Source organism: Salmo salar, chromosome 13 (assembly GCF_965601325.2).
Source record: "Salmo salar chromosome 13, fSalSal1, whole genome shotgun sequence".
Classification (NCBI taxonomy): domain Eukaryota; kingdom Metazoa; phylum Chordata; class Actinopteri; order Salmoniformes; family Salmonidae; genus Salmo; species Salmo salar.
The window spans coordinates 79,346,606-79,362,760 of record NC_138303.1 but is presented as its reverse complement, the minus strand read 5'-3'; the positions used below and the strand labels follow the sequence as shown (position 1 = coordinate 79,362,760).

General features: G+C 41.2%; 2 protein-coding genes across 2 annotated transcripts; both read left to right on the top strand.

Annotated features, from left to right (window-relative positions):
- Positions 1 to 7,421: 7,421 nt before the first annotated feature.
- On the top strand, positions 7,422 to 8,166 carry LOC145860008 (polyubiquitin-B). The gene is made up of 2 exons (XM_082959738.1): positions 7,422 to 8,111; positions 8,162 to 8,166. The coding sequence occupies exons 1-2, from the start codon at positions 7,430 to 7,432 to the stop codon at positions 8,164 to 8,166; spliced, it is 687 nt and encodes a 228-aa protein (XP_082815864.1). The 5' UTR covers positions 7,422 to 7,429.
- Positions 8,139 to 8,658, top strand: LOC106567983 (ubiquitin). The gene has a single exon (XM_045693565.2). It carries the CDS (start codon positions 8,342 to 8,344, stop codon positions 8,573 to 8,575), a length of 234 nt encoding a protein of 77 aa, XP_045549521.2. The 5' UTR covers positions 8,139 to 8,341; the 3' UTR covers positions 8,576 to 8,658.
- The last annotated feature ends 7,497 nt before the right edge of the window (positions 8,659 to 16,155 follow it).

Genomic DNA, 16,155 nt, shown 5'->3' with positions numbered 1-16,155 from the left:
TCTGTAACCATGTCCCTCCCACATTACATGCTGAATCATGCTGTCCCAAAACACTGATACTGTATCCAAAGCTCATTAGTAGCTTGGTAACAGTTGACAGACAAACACTCAAACAAACAAGTTTAATTTAATTATATTTTATGCTATTCACCACAACATTTGATTGGATTATCTCATGAATAAAGAACAATACATTTCTAATTAATAGGGATGATTACATAATTGAGAAGAGGGTTATAATAATTTTATCCAAAAAGGGCTGTGGTTACTATAGTACACAATAAACGTATATCCACGTCTGTCTGTTGTGAGATCCCTAGTCAATCGCTTCTCATATTTTGTAAAACAATCATTTACATGAAGCAGTTCTTTACATACAGTACTCAACATAGACTTATGGAACATGTTTTGCATGAAAAGTTGTCCTCCCTCCCATAATTACAAACAGCCAGACTGGGTTGCAAAGTACAGCAGGCTTGCACAAACACATTCCAGTTAAGCTCAACGAGTCTTGAGGAAAGAGTGACGTGGCGATCACGCGTTGGGATTGAGTCACATGAAGAACCAACAGTCCACAGTGCTGCTGTGTATCCGTATGAGAATACTGTGACTGACCTAAATGACAGACCAGACAAACCAAACCACTTCTTACCCTCAATATACAGTTGTCCAGTTATTGATTCCCTGGAAGGCAGAAGAATATCAAACTTGGCCCTCAGCCGCTCAAAACACTGACTGTTCACATTAAATGAAAATGCTTTAATTTGATAATGTCACAAATATTATAACTTAACATGTACTGTATATTCTAGCTCAAGTGTCTGGACGGTGCTCTGTATGGACATGTCACAGACATGTCACCTTCATACTGCCAAATCAGTGTGCCTAAAAAGAACTGATGATAACTGCTTGGTCATTATGACACCAGTCTGTGCCTCTTCTTGAAATAAAACAGAAGGACTATAGCGTTTAACCTTTAGTTAACTTGGCAAGTCAGTTAAGAACAAATTCTTTACAATGACGGCCTACCAAAAGGCAAAAGGCCTCCTGCGGGGACGGGGACTGGGACAAAAAATTTTAATTATAGGACAAAACACACATCACGACAAGAGAGACACCACAACACTACATAAAGAGAGACCTAAGACAACAACACAGCATGGCAGCAACACATGACAACACAGCATGGTAGCAACACAAGATGACAAGAACATGGTAGCAACACAACATGGCAGCAGCACAACATGGTAGCAGCACAAAACATGATACAAACATTATTGGGTACAGACAACAACACAAAGGCAAGAAGGTAGAGACAACAATACATCATGTCAGTAAGAGTGTCCATGATTGAGTCTTTGAATTAGGAGATAAAACTGTCCAGTTTTAGTGTTTTTTGCAGCTCGTTCCAGTCGCTATTTGTAGCGAACTGAAAAGAGGAGTGACCCAGGGATGTGTGTGCTTGTGGGACCATTAACAGAATGTGACTGGCAGAATGGATGTTCTATGTGGAGGATGAGGGCTGCAGTAGATATCTCAGATAGGGGGGAGTGAGGCCTAAGAGGATTTTATAATAAGCATCAACCAGTGGGTCTTGCGACGGGTATACAGGGATTACCCATTTACAGAGGAGTATAGAGTGCAGGGATGTGTCCTATAAGGAGCATTGGTGGCAAATCTGATGGCCGAATGGTAAAGAACATCTAGCCGCTACAGGAACAACATCTGTTAAATAATGTATTAAAAGAAAAGTCTGTGATGGTTATGGAAAATAATTCACAAACTCCATCAAGAGTGTAATTTCAATCCAAACCAGATTGCTATTGGGTCAGGATGGTAAAGGTTACAACTGGATTGATATGTATCTCACCCTGAATCAGGAGTCAAAGGAGTTGTTCAAAGATGAAACAATGTAATTCATTTTGATGAGTGACACAGTATATTGTTTTTTTGTACATTTATTTGACAGCACTTACTTGTGTTGTCTTACCAAGAAACCTGTATTTACCATGAGGGTTGTTCAGCCAGTTTGTACAATGATATGACTAGCCTATCCATTACAATCCTGAAGTTGGTTACTCTGAAAATACTTATTCCCTTCAAACCTGAACTTTTCTTTTTTACTCATTCTGCTTTGTCTCTAAATATCTCATTCATTTCTCTAGGTAGCGCTCTGCAGAGCTGGAAAGGTAGAGAGCCGTACTGGCAGTTAGTCCATGAGCCAGGGCCCAGGAGGGTTGGTTGGGCTCACTTGGGCTGACAATGTCTCATAGTGATTTTCTTGAAGGTCTACAGTATGTCCCTAAGAGTTGGAAAATGTGTTATACCAGTGCAGCAATGTGTTATCAGTCTTTCTTCCATCCCTCTATCCCATACATTTTTCCCATAGGGATTTTACCCTATGACAAACAATGTCAGTATACCCTTTAATCAAAAAAGGAAACCCTGATACATTTTAATCTTTGTTTGCAAGTGGTTCTGAAAGGTCATGAGATTACCTTTCAAATTATATATAATATCACCAATTTTGAAAGTACCAGCTACAACTATTGTTAGAAAATAGCCCATATTGTGCCATTGACATTAGAATGTTGGAAGCTTAGCCATAGAATCCCATGTAGTGGGGAAGCTATGTTTTTGGATTGTAACTTTAGTGATAGAGGCACCGCATTTCACACACATAGCTAGAACAGGGTTTGCCTCTTGGTGCCCATCACAAGATTCATGTATTAATCCCACAGAAGCCTTTTTCCAATATGGCCGCTAAACAACTCAATGGTTGGATCGATTTCGCATGACCATACCTGTATGAAATATAATTGAATAATTTCTGAATATGTTTCAATCCTTAATTGCAATACTTAATCTTCAAACATGTAAAATGGATTTATACATGTTAATAGTCATGGATGTGGGCTGATTAAAATGATAAACAATGTTATCCTTTAACTCCTTTCATTATAAGGGCTATAAACCTGTCCCGTACATTCAATTACAATGTAGTAAAATTAAATGTTGAACCTGTTGAGGCCAATTATATAACTTTTAGTATTCTAGTAACAGACCAATCTGCTATGGGCCCATAGTAAGAATACATCTTAATTAAGACTAGCTATGTGTAATAGTTTGCTGCTCTCATCATCAAGATATTTGTTTAAAACCTATTGGCATCCTTATGGAGTTTCTAGTCCTCTGTTTTATGAAATCCGTTAACAGGATCAAATCAAATCAAATTGTATTAGTCACATGCGCCGAATACAACAGGTGTAGTGAAATGCTTACCGAATACAACCTTACAGTGAAATGCTTACTTACGACCCCCTAACCAACAACGCAGTTTCAAAAAAATACAGATAAGAATAAGAGATAAAAGTAAAAAGTAATTAAAGAGCAGCAGTAAAAATAACAAAAGCGAGACTATATACAGGGGGGTACCGATACCGGTTAGTTGAGGTAATATGTACATGTAGGTAGAGTTATTAAAGTGACTATGCATTGCAAATAGTCTGGGTAGCCATTTGACTAGATGTTCAGGAGTCTTATGGCTTGGGGGTAGAAGCTGTTTAGAAGCCTCTTGGACCTAGACTTGGCACTCCGGTACCGCTTGCCGTGCGGTAGCAGAGAGAACAGTCTATGACTAGGGTGGCTGGAGTCTTTGACAATTTTTAGGGCCTTCCTCTGACACCGCCTGGTATAGAGGTCCTGGATGGCAGGAAGCTGGCCCCAGTGATGTACTGGGCCGTTTGCACTACCCTCTGTAGTGCCTTGCGGTCGGAGGCCGAGCAGTTGCCATGACAGGCAGTGATGCAACCAGTCAGGATGCTCTAGATGGTGCAGCTGTAGAACCTTTTGAGGATCTGAGGACCCATGCCAAATCTTTTCAGTCTCCTGAGGGGGAATAGGTTTTGTCGTGCCCTCTTCACGACTGTCTTGGTGTGCTTGGACCATGTTAGTTTGTTGGTGATGTGGACACCAAGGAACTTGAAGCTATTGTATTGTAATTATTGCTATTGTAATTAATATTGCAATTATTGACCATGACATTTTCAGAAATCAGCAATTCAGACAACTTTTTGGGCACATTACCACAATTCTGTGAATCATTTAACATCTTTATATCCGTCACACATTCATACTACAATTATATTTCATACAGGTATGGTCATGCAAAATTGATCCAATGAGACCCCATTGAGTTCTTAAAAGGCTTCTGTGGGGTTAATACGTGAATCCTGTGATGGCCCTGTATCTACAAATCATTTTCAAACCTTGTTCTAGCTGTCTGTGTGAAATATGGTGCCTCTATCACTAAAGTTACAATCCAAAAACATAGCTGCCCCACTATATGGAATTCTATGGCTAAGCTTCCAATATTCTCTTGTCAATGGCACAATATGGGCTATTTTGAAACAATAGTTGTAGCTGGTGTTTTCTTAGTTGGCTTTATTATATATAATTTGAAAGGTAATTTCACGACCTTTCAGAACCACTTGTCAAACAAATATAAAAATGTATCAGTTTCCTTTTTTAAGCGATTTATACAGGTCATTCTGACATGTACCCTCAAGGGTTTGTTGACCTGAACATTCCAAAAAAGGTGTCTGATGGATAGCTGTGAATCTAAGCTTTTCAATGATATATGATTAAAGGGTATATGTGAGCAATAACTTTGTATACTGACATTGTTTGTCATAGGGTAAAATCCCTATAGGAAAAATTAATGGGATGGAGGGATGAAAACAAAGCACACACATCCCTGGGTCGCTCCTCTTTTCAGTTCGCTGCAGCTAGCGACTGGAACGAGCTGCAAAAAACACTCAAACCGGACAGGTTTATCTCCATTTCTTCATTCAAAGACTCATTCATGGACACTCTTACTGACAGTTGTGGCTGCTTCGCGTGATGTATTGTTGTCTCTACCTTCTTGCCTTTGTGTTGTTGTCTGTGTCCAATAATGTTTGTACCATGTTTTGTGCTGCTACCATGTTGTGCGCTGCCATGTTGTGTTGCTACCATGTTGTTGTCATGTTGTGTTGCTACCGTGCTGTGTTGTCATGAGTTGCTGCCATGTTGTTGTCTTAGGTCTCTCTTTATGTAGTGTTGTGGTGTCTCTCTTGTCGTGATGTGTGTTTTGTCCTATATATATATATTTTTGTCCCAGTCCCCATCACCGCAGGAGGCTTTTTGCCTTTTGGTAGGAGTCATTGTAAATAAGAATTTGTTCTTAACTGACTTGCCAAGTTAACTAAAGGTTAAATAAAAAAATGTATGAAAGAAAAAGCTACCATTGCTGCACTGCTATCACACATTTTCCAACTCTAGGGACATAGACCTTCAAGAAAATCACTATGAAACATTGTAGGCCCAAGTGAGCCCGACTGCCCAAATTTGGGGGTCTGGCTCATGGACTAAGTAGTGTCAGTTTTTTCAGTTTTTTTCTGGCCTACTTTACATGTGCAGACAAAGCAGCTGGTAGCATATGTTGGGAAACACGTGGAGGCTGGACCTCATGCTGCACGTTTCTGCTCTATATTAAGAAGTATGTTGGATGAAAAGGTCTGCTACTGGTGGCTTTTTTACGATTGGGAAATGTCATGACATTTGCTCTTTATGTATTATGTTTACAGAAACAAATGTGAACAACTGACAAATAATTGTATTTGACAGGTTGTGCCATATAGCTTTAATGAAGGGATTGTCTTGGTATTGATACAGTATGAGTAGGCCTATATCAATAGGAGGATATGAGACAGACAGTACATATTGTCTAAAAAGTTTCCATTGTTTCATTAATAATCCCCCAACACTGAACAAGCCAAATAATAATTTGAGTCTCAAACTGTTTTTACAGTTGATCGGAAATGACACAAAACATTTTTTAACATCATATCAGTGTTGTTGGGAAAGTTCATGGTACAGTCAGACAAGTTTGAAAACGTTCACATTCCAACGCAGCGATACATTAGCATCCACCAATCGTTATTCAGACAAACAAGCGTCCAATCACAGATTCGGAGGATGGGTTCTTCACGAAGATCGTTCCAGCAATTTCTAGAGACATCTCAGCACACAGCAGATAAATGTGACTCCGCCGCGAGTAATGTTTTTAAATCACCTTGTCCTAATCGAGAAATGGTATATGTGTTATAATATGTATATTTATTGCAATCGAAATTGATTAATGCAATGTAAATCGTAAATGTACAGGTTACAGAACGGACTATGTTTTCAATAGCGGATGGATATTGTCACATGACGCTTTTCTACGTCACAACGTTTTCTTTGTATAAATACAGCGCTCCCTCAATGAAATATATTTAACCCAGAAGCAAGAAGAAATTACAAACTATTTCTTGAAATCTTCTTTGCGGTCAATCGTAAGTACACTGATTTGATATGTCTAAGTTTAACGTTTTAAAAAAATTACATATAGTATTTTGTTAGCTAACTACTGGGCTGGATTTACTTGCTTTAAAAAATATATATTTTGTGAGGGAAGAGCGAAACACCTTTGTTCAACACCATTCCAGTAACGTTAGACTGTCAGGTCGAATTGTAACGTTACTGGAATGGTGTTGAACAACTTTGTTTCGCTCTTTCCTCACAATATTTAATTTGTGCCTTACTCATTTAAAAAAAGCCTCAATTGTACAAGTGAAATATTTCTCAAACTCCCTGGAAGTTTGTTAGCCGTAGCGACGATTATTTTTCTCCCCCATTTTTATGCTGCTTCGCTAGCCAGCTGAACAAAGGGCACACTAGTTAGAGGGGGGAAAATGGCGCCGGTACGGAATCCAAACGATAACGTTACGCCACAGAGAACAGACAGATTTCACCGGATGTATAAATGTGAAGCATTCAAGCCCAGTTGGAGAAGATGTATTTTGGCCGACATTTTACACTTCCTCATCGACGAAACATTTTATCTTTAAGTTCTGTTCCAAAAAATAAATTCTGTTATGAACAGAGTTGACTACGTTTTTTTCAATAGACTTTACCGTTTTAAAGTAAAAAAAATCAGGTTTAGGAGTGCAAAGGAGAATTGAGTTACTAAACGGATATATGCTAGAACACCTAATAGGGTCTAGCTAGCGCATGCTTGGCTCTGCCCACTTGACTAATTTGTCCCACTTGGAAACTACAGGCTGTGGTATATCTTGGTTTAATTATAATAAAATATTTGGTTACACAGTCCAACAAATTTGAGCTATGTATGCTTTTGGGCCGATTTGAGCTTGCATAATTGCAAATGCATTAAATTAAAAGTGATTGGCATCAGACTAACAGGTTTGATGTGTTACTTCACTGCAGTAATATTTTCACTTTGCGTTAACAATGGACATTAGTATTGAGTGGTACACTAATTCAGTAGGGACATAATTTGGATTATTGTTATGATTAATTGATTTCACTATTTTCAGGTGCAAAGATGCAGATCTTCGTGAAGACCCTGACAGGCAAGACCATCACCCTCGAGGTTGAGCCAAGCGACACCATTGAGAATGTGAAGGCCAAGATCCAGGACAAGGAGGGCATCCCGCCAGACCAGCAGAGGCTGATCTTCGCCGGCAAGCAGCTGGAAGATGGCCGCACCCTCTCAGACTACAACATCCAGAAAGAATCCACCCTCCATCTTGTGCTGCGTCTCAGGGGAGGTATGCAGATCTTCGTCAAGACCCTGACAGGCAAGACCATCACCCTCGAGGTTGAGCCAAGCGACACCATTGAGAATGTGAAGGCCAAGATCCAGGACAAGGAGGGCATCCCGCCAGACCAGCAGAGGCTGATCTTCGCCGGCAAGCAGCTGGAAGATGGCCGCACCCTCTCAGACTACAACATCCAGAAAGAATCCACCCTCCATCTTGTGCTGCGTCTCAGGGGAGGTATGCAGATCTTCGTCAAGACCCTGACAGGCAAGACCATCACCCTCGAGGTTGAGCCAAGCGACACCATTGAGAATGTGAAGGCCAAGATCCAGGACAAGGAGGGCATCCCGCCAGACCAGCAGAGGCTGATCTTCGCCGGCAAGCAGCTGGAAGATGGCCGCACCCTCTCAGATTACAACATCCAGAAAGAATCCACCCTCCATCTTGTGCTGCGTCTCAGGGGAGGTATGCAGATCTTCGTCAAGACCCTGACAGGCAAGACCATCACCCTCGAGGTTGAGCCAAGTGACACCATTGAGAATGTGAAGGCCAAGATCCAGGACAAGGAGGGCATCCCGCCAGACCAGCAGAGGCTGATCTTCGCCGGCAAGCAGCTGGAAGATGGCCGCACCCTCTCAGACTACAACATCCAGAAAGAATCCACCCTCCATCTTGTGCTGCGTCTCAGGGGAGGTATGCAGATCTTCGTCAAGACCCTGACAGGCAAGACCATCACCCTCGAGGTTGAGCCAAGCGACACCATTGAGAATGTGAAGGCCAAGATCCAGGACAAGGAGGGCATCCCGCCAGACCAGCAGAGGCTGATCTTCGCCGGCAAGCAGCTGGAAGATGGCCGCACCCTCTCAGACTACAACATCCAGAAAGAATCCACCCTCCATCTTGTGCTGCGACTCAGGGGAGGACCTTAAGTTTCCCTTGCTTTTTAAAAAAGTTACTGATTATAGTTTTTTATTCTTGAAGCCATAAAGGCACAATAAAGGTATTTCATTTATTTTGTCTTCAGTTTCCTTTCATAGCTTTGAATGTTCTTATACAACAATGCAACATGTATATCTTAAATTGATTGCATCAGGTGTCTTTCATGATGTATTAGAAACATTGTATTGTCACACTTGTAATGAAACAAATTTTATTGAACCTTTTTATATGACTTGTACCCACGCATGTTGGGTACAGGAGCACATCACTGTTAATACTTGCCAATGCCTTTTGTAGCAGATCACAGTGAGGACAAGTTAACTTAGTGGAGAAAAACATTTTTATGACTCTGCTGAGGTATTACTTTCACATGGTTTAAAGCTGGAGATTCAAGTGCTTCGATGGGTTTCATTGTTTAAAAAAAAAAAAGACAATTGATAGCTTACTCGGCCCACCAAAGGCAATATGTGGCTAATTACTACAAGATTCTGAAGAGGCAGCTGGTCTACACGATGTGGCTGGGAATGTAACTGCCATTCCTAGCCTCCCATTTCCAAAATTGTCCTCTACAATGGCAAGACGGGTCACTTTGGGGTAGTATGCATCAGTAATTTTGACTAACGCTGTTTCAAGTGAGAATTGGGCAAAAAGGATTTTGTGGGTCCAGTTAGCTGCATAGCTAAAAAAGAACAGCTGCTGAAAACTACTTAGATTTTAATTAAGTTCAACTACCACCAAGCTACTGCAAAATGTAGTTCAATTACCAGTTACACAATGTAAAAAGGAAGCATCGGCAGTTTTGTACCTGAATTCCTATTAATGAGCTTTTGCCGCCCCCTGTTGACAAAAGCTAAAAACAAAATAGCAGCAAAACCAAAGCTGTACGGAAAAAGTTTTCAGCCCACTGATCGTTGAACAAGTAAAGTTAATAAATTACTCAAGCGAAAGTCACCCAGTAAAATACTAGAGTAAAAGTATCAATTTAAATGTACTCAAGTAGCCTAACAATGGTGGGAAAAGGACTCAATTGCCATACTTGAGTAAAAGTAAATGCTATACATATAATGCAGCACGATTGCATTTTTATTTTATTTTCTGACAGCGAGGGGCACACTCAGCCTACTTGCCGTCTCTGTTCAGCTATTACTGTACATTTCACTCCTTGCAACTTATGTCACTTTACCAGCAATCACATTCTAACAGGCATTCTGACATATTTCATTGTAAACAAGCGTTGGGCGTGGGCTAGGAACATAGGGTGTGGGGAGAACAAAGCATTCCCGTTTATTGTATTTTTACCACCAGCCTATGTGATCACATCACACCAAAGAATCTTACGACATTCAAACTTCCCGCCAGTTCATTGTGAACACTAGCCTATTTTTTATCCAGCAAGCAAGAGCAAGGTGCTTCTTTCCTCGAAAATATATATATTTTTTTTACTGAAAGGCCAGTGGAGAAGCTAGCGGAAGGGAACAGTGAAGACTGTAAATTCAAATTTTGTTCATAGGCTGGGGCTATTAATCCACCATTCGTATGCTAGCCTATATATTAGGCCTAGCCAATTTGTGAATTTAGGCGACCAACACCTGTGCTGGAAGTAGTTCGTCCCATGAGGGTGCTGGATTTTTTTTTCTTCTGCGCTGCAGACATCTACAGTGCCTCTGGAAAGTATTCAGTCCCCTTGACTTTTTTTCACATTTTGTTACGTTACAGCCTTCTAAAATTGATTAAATAAAAACAATCCTCAGCAATCTACACACAATACCCCATAATGACAAAGTGAAAACAGTAAAGACAAAACAGAACATAATGACAAAACAAAAAAACAGAAATACTTTATTTATATAGGTATTCAGACCCTTTGCTATGGGACTCGAAATTGAGCTCAGATGCATCCTGTTTCCATTGATCATCCTTGAGATGTTTCTACAACTTAATTGGAGTCCACCTGTGGTAAATTCAATTGATTGGACATGATTTGGAAAGGCACACACCTGTCTATATAAGGTCTCACAGTTGACAGTGCATGTCAGAGCAAAAACCAAGGCATGAGATCGAAGGAATTGTCCATAGAACACCGAGACAGGATTGTGTCGAGGAAGGGTACCAAAAAATGTCTGCAAGCATTGTAGGTCCCCAAGAGCACAGTGGCCTCCATCATCCTTAAATGGAAGAATATTGGAACCACCGAGTCTCTTCCAAGAGCTGGCACTCGGCCAAACTGAGCAATCGGGAGAGGAGGGCCTTGGTCAGGGAAGTGACCAAGAACCCGATGGTCACTGACAGAGCTCCAGAGTTCCTCTGTGGAGATGGGAGAACCTTCCAGCAGGACAAACATCTCTGCAACACTCCATCAATCAGGCCTTTATGGTAGTGTGGCCAGACAGAAGCTACTCCTCAGTAAAAGACACATGACAGCCAGCTTGGAGTTTGCCAAAAGGCATCTAAAGACTCTCAGACCATGAGAAACAAGGTTCTCTGGTCTGATGAAACCAAGATTCAACTATTGGCCTGAATACCAAGCGTCACATCTGGAGGAAACCTGGCACCATCCATACGGTGAAACTATATGACATAGAATACTGTGTAAAATAGCTAAAAGGCTATAAAGTAACATTAACTGTAAAGCTATCAGTCCCTAGTGGAAACATTTACAACTGCAACTAAGTTATCTTTTTAATATATTTTACCTCAGACAATCAGCTAATGAAGTTGCTAGCTAGCAAGTTAACATAAACTAGCGCTAACTGGGATAGTCATTGTTTAAATGACAGGTAGAAACGCATAACATTACAAAAATAAAATATATATCAGTGTTTCTAAACAAGTGGATTATTTATCTTAAGGTTTTCCTACTTGTATATTAAAAAAATTAAATAAAATTATAGATCTAACTTCATTGGAATATATCTACAACTTTTTCACGTTTTAATTTTTTAAAATCAATTTACCACAAAATCGATATGTTCAAATATCTCCAAAAGTTGTGATGACACATCTGTTTTCTCACCAAAGCCCCATATACCACCCACCACTGCGACCTGTATGCTCTTGTCGGCTGGCCCTCACTACATATTCGTCGCCAGACCCACTGGCTCCAGGTCATCTATAAGTCTTTGCTAGGTAAAGCTCTGCCTTGTCTCAGCTCACTGGTCACCATAACAACACTGACCCTTAGCACGCACTCCAGCAGGTATATCTCACTGGTCATCCCCAAAGCCAACACCTCATTTGCCGCCTTTCCTTCCAGTTCTCTGCTGCCAATGGCTGGAACGAATTGCCAAAATCGCTGAAGTTGGACTTATATCTCCCTCACCAACGTTAAGCATCAGCTATCTGAGCAGCTTACCGATCGCTGTACACAGCCCATCTGTAAATAGCCCATCCAACTACCTACCTCATCCCCATATTGTTTTTATTTACTTTTTTTCTCTTTTGCACACCAGTATTTCTACTTGCACATCATCTGCACATCTATCACTCCAGTGTTAATTTGCTAAATTGTAATTACTTCGCTACTATGGCCTAGTTATTGCCGTATGTCCTTACTCAATTTGCACACATTGTATATAGATTTTTCTATTGTATTATTGACTGTACTTTTGTTTATCCCACATGTAACTCTGTGTTGTTGCTTATTGTCGCACTGCTTTGCTTTATCTTGGCCAGATCGCAGTTGTAAATGAGAATTTGTTCTCAACTGGCCTACCTGGTTAAATAAAGGTGAAATAAAACATTTAAAAACACAGAGGACATTTTTTGTTGAGCAAGAGCAGTGGCAGCCAGGGAAAGTGTTGGGAAAATAATTTGGTGACATCTTGTGGTCTTAATGTGCATTACAAGTCATTGAAATTACTTGGAAACAACGTTGATTCAACCAGTGTGTTCCCAGTGGGTTCTCACAAGGGAATGGCCATAGCAGGTTGTAAAGGTATTGTTTAATATTGTTCTTCAAATTATATATGGAAAATATTAATATTGTTTCCAACTCCCAATCAGCAACTGCATACTGAACGTTGAGACTGCTGGAAGGCCAGTCTCTTTGGCAAATGACAGAAGTGGAAAGGAATGGAATGTTAGCTAAAAAGACTTGTCCAAAACTAGCACACTCCAACACTCAGACACAATTTACAAATGCAGTATTTGTGTTTAGTGAGTCAGCCACATTAGAGGTAATGCGTTATATTAATAGGTTTGGAATTGGAACATATTCAAATCAAGTCAAATCAAACTTCATTTGTCACATGCGCTGAATACAAGTGTAGACCTTACCATGAAATGCTTACTTACAAGCCCTTAACCAACAGTGCAGTTCAAGAGTTAAGAAAATATTTACCAAATAAACTAAAGTAAAAAATAAAAAGTAACACAATAACATAACGAGGCTATATACAGGGGGTACCGGTACCGAGTCAGTGTGCAGGGGTACAGGTTAGTAGAGGTAATTTGTACATGTAGGTAGGGGTGAAGTGACCATGCATAGATAATAAACAGCGAGTAGCAGCAGTGTACAAAACAAATGGGGGTGTCAATGTAAATAGTCCGGTGGCATTTTGGTTAATTGTTCAGCAGTCTTATGGCTTGGGGGTAGAAGCTGTTAAGGAGCCTTTTGGTCCTAGACTTGGTGCTCCGGTACCGCTTGCCGTGCGGTAGCAGAGCAAACAGTCTATGACTGGGGTGACTGGAGTCTCTGACAATTTTATGGGCTTTCCTCTGACACCTTCTATTATATAGGTCCTGGATGGCAGGAAACTTGGCCCCAGTGATGTACTGGGCCGTACGCACTACCCTCTGTAGTGACTTACGGTCAGATACCGAGCAGTTGCCATACCAGGCGGTGATGCAACCGGTCAGGATTGCTGTCCTGCCTGAGCATTCTAAATGTAATGAGTAGCCTACTTTTGGATGTCAGGAAAACTGTATGGTAAAAAGTATATATTTTCTTTAGGAATGTACACTCTTAGAAAAAGGGTTCCAAAAGTGTTCTTCGGATGAAGAACCCTTTTAGGTTCTAGATAGCACCCTTTTTCTAAGAGTGTAGTGGAGTAAAAGTAAAGATACCCCCAAAAACTACTTTAGTAGTACTTAAAAGTATTTTTACTTTGTCACTTTACACCAGACTAGGCTATGTGGTGTTTTTTGAAATACACTACATGACCTAGAGTATGTGGATACCTGTTCGTCGAACATCTCATTCCAAAATCATGGGCATTAATATGGAGTTGGTCCCCCTTTTGCTACTTTAACAGACTCCACTGTTCTGGGAAGGCTTTCCACTAGATGTTGGAGCATTGCTGCGGGGACTTGCATCCATTCAGTCACAAAAGCATTAGTGAAGTCGAGCACTGATGTTGGGTGATTAGGCCTGTCTCGCAGTCGGTGTTCCAATTCATCCCAAAAGTGTTCCATGCGGTTGAGGTCAGGGCTCTGTGCAGGCCAGTCAAGTTCTTCCACACCTATCTCGACAAACCATGTCTGTATGGACCTTGCTTTGTGCACGGGGGCATTGTCATGTGGAAACAGGTAAGGGCCTGCCATGAAAAACAGCCCCAGCGTCACACCCTGATCTGTTTCACCTGTCCTTGTGATTGTCTCCACCCCCCTTCAGGTGTCGCCTATCTTCCCCATTATCCCCTGTGTATATATTCCTGAATTCTCTGCTTGTCCATTGCCATTTTGTCTTGTTTGTCAAGTCAACCAGCTTTAGTTTCTCAGCGCCTGGTTTTTCCCCAGTCTCTCTTTTCTCGTCCTCCTGGTTTTGACCCTTGCCTGTCCTGACTCCAAGCCCGCCTGTCTGACCACTCTGCCTGTCCCTGAGCCTGCCTACAGTACCTTTGCCCCCTGCTGGATTTTTGACCTCTGCTTAACCTGAGCCTGCCTGCCGTCCGGTACCGTTGCCTCACCTCTGGTTACTGACCCCTGCCTGCCTTGACCTGTATATTGCCTGACCCTATTGGATCATGAAATTATTGTTTATTCAACACGGTCTGCATCTGGGTCTTACCTTAAACCTGATACCCAGACCATTACTCTGCAAGCTTTATACCACTCCAGCTGACGTTTGGCATTGTGCATGGTGATCTTAGGCTTGTGTGCGGCTGCTCGGAAATGGAAACCCACTTCATGAAGCTCCCTACAGACAGTTCTTGTAGCTGATGTTGCTTCCAGAGGCAGTTTGGAACTCGGTAGTGAGTGTTGCAACCGATGACATACGATTTTATGCATTACGTGCTTTAGCACTCGGTGGTTCTGTTCTGTGAGCTTGTGTGGCCTACCACTTCGCGGCTGAGCCGTTGTTGCTCTTAGACGTTTCCACTTCACAATAACAGCACTTACAGTTGACTGGGAAGAAATTTGATGAACTGACTTGTCGGAAAGGTGGCATCCCATGACGGTGCCACATTTAAAGTCACTGAGCTCTTCAGTACGGGCCATACTACTGCTAATGTTTGTCTATGGAGATTGCATGGCTGTGTGCTCAATTTTTTTACACCTGTCAGCCATGGGTGTGGCTGAAATAGCCAAATCCAGTAATTTGAAGAGGTGTCCACATAATTTTGGCCATGTAGTGTAGGACTGTATTATCTTACACTTGAATCTGAAATGGGATTGCCTAAACTTCCATTCCCCTCATAAAACAGGATTACTACCACACAGAAATTAGCTGACACAAGCAGCCTGTATAAAAGCTTTTCAACATATGCAGTGACCTTTCCAGCTAAAGTAATCAATACAGTGTTGGCAACCTGAGGAGGAGCCCACATAGTACATACATACTACAGAATGAGAATTGAACTCCCTAAATGTCTGTAGTACACTCATGAACTGAACATGACCTTAGAATTGTTGCCCACAGAGAGTGAGAAGAGCAGCCTGTGACCCCTAACATCTCCAATGGTCTACAGTATCTTTCAAACCCAGTCTGTGGAAGTAGTTGATTCTGAATTTAGTCTGGGACTGTCTGGGAGATTTACCATAGTATTTTGTGTGAGAAATATTGTTGTGAAAAGGATTATAGCCTATAAATAAAATGTGACTGATTGAGATGGGATGGTACTGCAATTCAGGTGACCAAGTCCAGCAGTCTGCAATATCATATTACACACACACACACACACACACACACACACACACACCCCCCCCCCCCCCCCCCCCGGGCTAGGCCTAATGAGCACAATGTTTTTGTATTAATTAGACCTAACACCATATTGCTTGTTAGAATGTACATAATTTAGGTTATTACCCAGACTGAGCCCACCCTGTCCTGGCCCACATTTCAATCCAAGGTGTGAGGAAATAACTCTCACAACCCCACTCCACTCTAACCAGTGTCGGGTAACCTACCCAGGATCTATTTTTACTTTTGCTCTTATTAGCTACTCCATTTAACAATTGTATTTTACCAGCCCAGACCAGCAGAGTGCTGCTCTTGCTAATATTTGATAGCTTGTACGAATTAATGTTGTTTTATTCTATACCTAGAGATATTCTACATGCTCATTGACAGAAATAAAGTGCATTAAAACAGCACGGTTTTAGTGATGAAGTCTAGAGATAGTAGAGGGTG

Excerpts from the sequence above, each read along its gene's own strand:
- LOC145860008 (XM_082959738.1), top strand. The coding sequence starts at position 7,430 with ATGCAGATCTTCGTGAAGACCCTGACAGGCAAGACCATCACCCTCGAG.
- LOC106567983 (XM_045693565.2), top strand. The coding sequence starts at position 8,342 with ATGCAGATCTTCGTCAAGACCCTGACAGGCAAGACCATCACCCTCGAG.